The sequence below is a fragment of the Thunnus maccoyii genome, chromosome 23, assembly GCF_910596095.1.
Source record: "Thunnus maccoyii chromosome 23, fThuMac1.1, whole genome shotgun sequence".
Classification (NCBI taxonomy): Eukaryota; Metazoa; Chordata; class Actinopteri; order Scombriformes; family Scombridae; genus Thunnus; species Thunnus maccoyii.
In genome coordinates, this window is record NC_056555.1 from 3,936,954 (window position 1) to 3,943,821 (window position 6,868).

Below are 6,868 nucleotides of genomic sequence, written 5' to 3' on the forward strand. Positions count from 1 at the left end.
TGGTCGGGAAAAACAAGCCATTTAAAGCCATCACCTTGGGCTCTTAGAACTTGTGATGAGCATTTTTCACATCTTTTATGCACTCAACACATGAATAATTAATCGTAAAAAAAAACACATTAATCATTAGCTGCAGCCCTAGTCTCCTGTTCCACACCAACAAGTATGGTATGTTTATATCCCAGTCATACTGTAAATTACACTGGGTGATTTCCATTACTCACATCCTGTCTTGTGTATAATCAACCAATGGCGTTCTTTTTTGGGGAGTGAAAATCTCTGAAGCAAGATAGACAGGTTTGAGGATTTGAGCCCGTTTCTGCAATTAAAGGGTCCCGTGTTTGAGGTCACTGACCCCAGTAACTCAGCAGTCTCACCCTGTACTATCAGTTACAGCTGACACTAACGCCACGGACCAATGGAGGTGAGGAATTTCGAGTTTCCCGTAGAAATTCCAGGCAGGAATATTTCATTCTTTCCCAAGACTTTCCCATTCCTTGCTTCAAACCAGCATGGCTTTGTTCTATGTCTGTCGTTATGGAAATCTCTCCCTCACACACACACACACAGGCATACTGTACACACAGTTTCAAAAAATAGGTTGTTCAGGTCTGTCTCTGGGCACAGCTGACTGCTCCAGAGGCACAAGGCCTTTGTGGGAGACGTGAAGTGGGAGCGTGCGACTTTGAGGCCTGGGTGCACAAGCATGTTACCACTCACAGCTATAAAAGGCTGAAAAAAGACACATTACAGTGGGTGAACAGAGCTGCAGTCTTAGTACACACACACACACAAACACACTCAGACTCCAAAATATCCAGGAGGCACTTAACAAAGAAACCAAACAAACAGTCCACTGAGCAAACTGTCTCATTAGCTCCTCTGATCTCAGCTGCTACAACGCCTTTAAAGGACCAGCAGAGACTCAACCCGAACTTTCTGCATCTGCGAGTATATGAGGTTCCGCGTGATGTAAGTTTCATCATCAGAGGGCGTACGCATAGGATCCGTGCGGGCATCCGCCTACCTCCAATTGGTTGTGATGGCCACTATGCTGTCTTCCTGTAGATGCCGATCTACTGCGCAAGCAGACTCTAAACTGAACTACTACGCAACCGCGGTGTCCGCAGCTGTCCATGTACGCAGTCTGGAGGCAGACTGGATCTGTCACCGGCACAAAGTTACCTCAAACTGAATTCAGAGAGACAAGATGGAGGTTGAAGGGCACAGGTCCATGCTCATGGCTGTCAGCGAGCAGCGGCTGAACTAAACAAGCAGGGCCTTTACAACCTCTACTTAGTATGACTGACCTACGTTCCACCAGGAGGCTGTTTGTATGTGTGTGTCTGTGTGTGTTTGCAGCTATACTATACTGGTAATATTACATATGCTTCCAAAAATGTCTATTTTGGAAAACGCTTCAGCTGCCTGAAATTCATGACTCAATATTTCAGACAGAACTGCTGTCAGTAAGCATCTTAAATAACTTGAATGATAGTCTAATTTGAGCTTTCCTGGGACGCCAGCAGTCGTTTTGTCAGAGGAGTTTTTTCCCTTTTTCCAAACGGTGGATATTTCATTTTCGTTTTGGAACAAATCTCTTGGACTCCGCCAGCTTATTAGGACTTTGGCCAACTGGTAACCAATATTTGATCAGAGTTTGGCCAAAAGTGACAGAGTGGTGGAAAGCTCTATCGAGTATACATGATGATGCTTAAGTATGCAGTGTACTATTCAGTCTATTACTGGTTTTAAAATTGCACTACACTTGTTAAATAAGTAATCATTACTGCCCGGCACTGAGTACAATAGGGGTGAGTACACTATAGACTATTCAGGACTATTTCTCAGGTCAAAAGTGGAACTGGTGTATACAAGAACCAAACTCAACACCAAATTCCAATTATATTGAGATGACAGCCTAAATCTCAGAGGCAAATATCACAAAAGCTCAGCAGATAGAAGGAAAACTATTTGCATAATACAAGGAATAAACATAAAATATATTCTATATGTATGCAAATTGGGCAAACTGTCCCTTTACTTAAATTGCTTTTGAATATAAACTTTATTCAGCCAGCAGATTTATAACTTCCACAAGCAAATCTATTGTCCTGATCGTCAAGATAATCGTATACAAACAGTTGGCATATTCATTTAACACAGGGGTACAAGTAGCCTAACTGGACGCCGGGCATGAGAACTGGCTCACAGAATGCTTTGCTGCCTCCATGCTTTCTGTCTGCTTTGGCAGTACACTCTAAACAAAATCTAATTTGCCGTGTTCCCAAACCGCTGGCGAATACAGCGCTGCAGGGTAATGCCAGTTTACCCACAGTCGCTCCAGGTCTGTTCTTTCACCGGCTTCCACGCCAGGTGGAGGAGTCTGTGAGTTGCGGTGAGAGCAGACGAGACAGAGTGTTTTATTTGCACTGTGAAGATCCCTTTTCTTTTAGAATCTACCACAAGCCTTGGAGCTTTGCTTGCTGTGTGTGCTAGTTAAGGCCAGTGTGTGATACCACTATGTCTCCCCCTCCTCTGTCTCTTTTACAAGAGGTCACAACCCTGCAGGTCCTGCAAGAGAGGTGAGAGTTTACACTGGGAGGCCAGACGGGATTCCCAGGCCTGCTAAACATGCCTGAACCATGGAGATGCTGCCTGGAAGTTTATCTGATGGCGACAATGGTACTGTCGTGTGTGTGTGTGTGTGTGTGTGGGTGTGTGTGTGGGTGAGAGAGAGACGAATAGGGAAAGTGAAAATGGGAAAACATGTAGATAGGAGCATTGCAAAAGAGTAAAGACATTTCAGAAAGACAGTAAAAATATTGAGATAGAGATAAGAAGAAGGGTTGTAAAGAAAGTAGACACTCACACTAAACACACACGCACACACACACGCACACACACACACTATTCACTGGTATCCGTCTCACCTGTATAATCATGCATAAACACACACTGCAGCATTAAAACTTATATCCCAGCTCATGTACACACACATACACACCCTGCTTTAGATGTCTCCTCTTCAGTCAGAGCGCCCTGTCATCATCACAAAAAAATAAAACATCCACTTTGTGACCTGTGTGTGTGTGTGTGTGTGTGTGTGTGTGTGTGTGTGTGTGTGTGTGTGTGTGTGTGTGTCGGGCACAAGCTGATGCAATGCCGGTGGAGATTGGCACAATTCTGATAGCAGGATTCAGGGGTCCTTGACAGGAGTTTAATGGAGTCTTGGTTCAATTTTTACAATCAATTCCCTCACTGGAAGTTCATTTTACGATGTGCAGTAGAGGAGAGGTCTCACTCTGTGCAGATATATCCCCTGCTACTCGATACAGTGATGTAATTCTTTACTAAATCATATCCGACTACAGAGGCCCTTTTAGGTTGGGGATCCCTTGGGCGGATCTCATTAAAAGCTTAAAGGGTCAGTTAACCAAATTATAAATAAACATAATTTTGTAATTTGGTAGTTAGACCCCTTCAGGGTATAATTTACCACCAATGTAAGTACCATAGATATGTAGGATAACATACTGTATATAGTCTGACCGATACAGGATTCTTTTAAGGGCTGATACTGATATTTGAAAATTTAAAAAAATCTGATAATGGTGTATCAATATCAATATATAAATGAACATTTTTAAATTTGTTCTTTTGTCAACACTCTCTGGTGGACAAACTGTAGAATGGTGCGACTGTTGCTACACTGTTAGGAATTTCTCTACTTCAATTGCTTGTCATTATCAGCTGACATACATTGATACCTATATATCTGCAGCAGCTGATATCAGCTGATATATCTGTACCGTACTGTACACTTCTATGTCTGTGAATGCCTCTCTGCAAACAAAAGGAATGTATACTGTTCATGCATAGCCCATATATCATATAAAATATGAAATTTTTCCTTATTTGGTGTAATAAGCACCTTCACCATGTGCACAAGTTCAGTTTGTGGCAAAGGAAAGTTGATTTTTACAACTGTTGTTTTTATTTTACATTCAACATCGAAGTAAAGCCAATGTCAACACCAGATGTGGATAAATGTGGTCCAGTTACTGATCTGTTCACTGACATGCAAAAGTTTTGGAACCCTCTGATCCATTTCCAAATATTGATTCAGTAATTTCATTGTTTTTCTTACAACGATATTGATCAGAAATAAGCAAAAGAAAGTTAAATTACAGTAATATCACAGTGAAAATATTTCCATTTTGAAGAAGTGTATTATGGTGATTTTCTTTGTGGGGATTAGACATTTCAATTGTCCACCGCTGCCAGCAGCAACACTGGTGACTCACACAGAGCCTCCTGAATCAGAGCTGCGACAGTGTGTCAGGTGTAGTTTCATGCTGCTGTGGATGATATTCTTGTGTGCTTCTGCTCTCTGCTGTATCTCACGCTGCATCTCTCTTTTATCCTGGTCACTCTCATACTGTATGTCTCTATGAGGTTTCTCTGCTTTCACATTCTCACCTGTGGTTTGATGTTCTCTGTCACTGGACCTTTTACAATAAGATATTTTATGAAAGCCACAGGGCATCATGTAAAATGAACTACAGAGCAGCTCAGACACTCTAACTCCAGCATCAGCATTACAGGATGCTCTTTTTTTTTTGCTTCTGAGTGATTCTGTGTCTGTTAATGGAAAGCAAATACCCAGAAAGCATTGTTTTCTTCTCCACCTTACAGTAAACCTGTTGTGCTGTAGGTCAGCTGTACAGTCGGTGCGCTCCTTTGCGCTTCTGAACGCAGGGTGCTTTGATTTTGGCGCACATAGCCTCTGCTGGACAACGCACGGATATCAGATCCAGGGGCGTTGATTCATTAAAAATGAGATTTGGCAAAGCACCGAATAAATTAAATCTACTAATTTAACATAATTTGATGCAAAATCTCCCCCGGGACCCCCGCTGATATAGAGTGGATTTTCATTCCTGTGTGATGAATTATTAAAAGCGGTCTCTGGACGCGCACAAATCAAAGAGGACATCAGTCCTAAATGCTCCCTAAAGATTTATTTTTACGTGTGGACTCCAAGTTCATTTCTCTCCATTGTCGCTTGATCTTTGCTCCCGATTCAGATGTTTAGAACCGCTGGATTGGATCAAATCTGAATCGCATCAGAGTGGAGTATCATGTGCCCACCTTGCCAAATCCCATTACCGCCTGTGCCACGTTTCTGGAGACAAAAAGCCTCACGCTGCCATCTCCGTGCCACTTGTCAGCTGAGGTTAAAGCGAGAGAACAGCGCCTGGTTGCTCACATCCAATCACACCCAAACGCACAACCCCACACTTCCACCAACAAAAGCCGGACAAAAGCGCAACAAGACAATCAATCCAGTGTCTTGCGATTGTGCCACATGATGGATTTAAAACAGTGTACTTCTGCTGGATGATTTACGCGTCCACGCGGCAGAAGTATCAATTATTTATGAGCTGCATTACTGTACAGTCTGAACAAATCGATGTGTCAACATGCCAAGAGGCTGCCAGACATGATGCCATACATCAATACACACACACACACATACACACATCCAAGAAAGAAGAGAGGAGAGAGATCCTACCTGGATGGAACATACTTTGGAAATAAAAGATGACCAGAATAAAGGATCCCAAACAAGTGGCAAATACCATCCGGCATATCCTGCTCATCCTCATCAGTTCGCTCAGAGTCTGTTTCATGGCGGGACGGAGAGGCTGGAGGCTGCTGCTCGCTTTGTGGGGAGTGAAGGGCCGGTTTTGTCGGAAGGCTCTGGGGCTCTGGTGGTACTGATGAGGATTGTCCGCCGGTCAATGAGCTGAACGCATCCAACATGGAGCGTACCACTGCTGGGCTGCAGGAGGGGGGGAGAGCGCAGGGACGGCACGATGGCACCTCCGCTCCGAGGAAATGAGCGCGTCCATATGTGCGCTTCAGTGTAAGATCATCACTTTAATCTATTTAGGAATATACTGTATGTCTACTATATCTTGTGTTGAATTGCATTACAGTGTTTCTAGTTTTCTGGTTGGTTCTTATTATCTTCCTCCAATCAATACTTATAGAGTTACAATAAGTAGATTTTATGATGATAATAATGCAAATCTAGATGCAATAGTGGCAGTAGTTGCAAAAGTAATAGAAGTAGTTGGAGGAGTGATAGTAAGTAAGATTAACAAAGTACATTTAATGTACAAAGTAATGTAATTAAATGCATTTTTGATACAGCTTATTGCGTCACATCCTCTTAATTAAACCACCACATGGTACTTTACTTAATTACAACAATGTACAAATACCACATTAGAAATCTGCAGTCAAAAATGTACTTTGTAAAAGTACAGAAGTTTTATCAGAAAGAAATGTACTTTAAGTATTAAAAGTAAAAGTAATCATTGAAAAATGGCACCTGTGAGTGTTATTAAACATCACTGTATTATTGCTACTGGTGCAATAATGTGTACGTAGCATTTTATGGTTGTAACTTCTGGATGAGTGGCTAATACTAGCTACTCTGTACACTGTTGAATAGTTTAATCCATAGCAGTATTTATTTTTATTTAGTGCATTTAAAAGGTGATCATATATTTAGTTAGTATTATTGTTAAATACATGCAGTGGAGTAAAAAAGTACAATATTTCTCTGTGTGTAAGTTTAAAATATGAAAATACTCAAGTAACCTACCTCAAAAGTACTTGATGTACAACATTAGATTCTACCACTCCTTGAATATTTTCATATTAATTTACTTTATACTTCATGACATTTCAGACATAAGTGTTGTACTTGTTAATTCCACTACAGTTACAGTTCTGGTTAATTTGCAGACTCAGATTTTATTTGATGAGATATAAAACTACAAGGACATTTGTT

At 41.5% G+C, this 6,868-nt stretch overlaps 1 protein-coding gene across 1 annotated transcript in view; it reads right to left on the bottom strand.

Annotated features, from left to right (window-relative positions):
- chst11 (carbohydrate (chondroitin 4) sulfotransferase 11) overlaps window positions 1-5,768 on the bottom strand; it is an 87,557-nt gene extending 81,789 nt beyond the window's left edge. Inside the window, exon 1 of the mRNA XM_042402562.1 lies at window positions 5,579-5,768. Coding sequence (XP_042258496.1) covers window positions 5,579-5,696 — 118 coding nt within the window. The 5' untranslated portion in view covers window positions 5,697-5,768. The remainder of the gene's footprint in view (window positions 1-5,578) is intronic.
- Window positions 5,769-6,868: the final 1,100 nt, after the last annotated feature.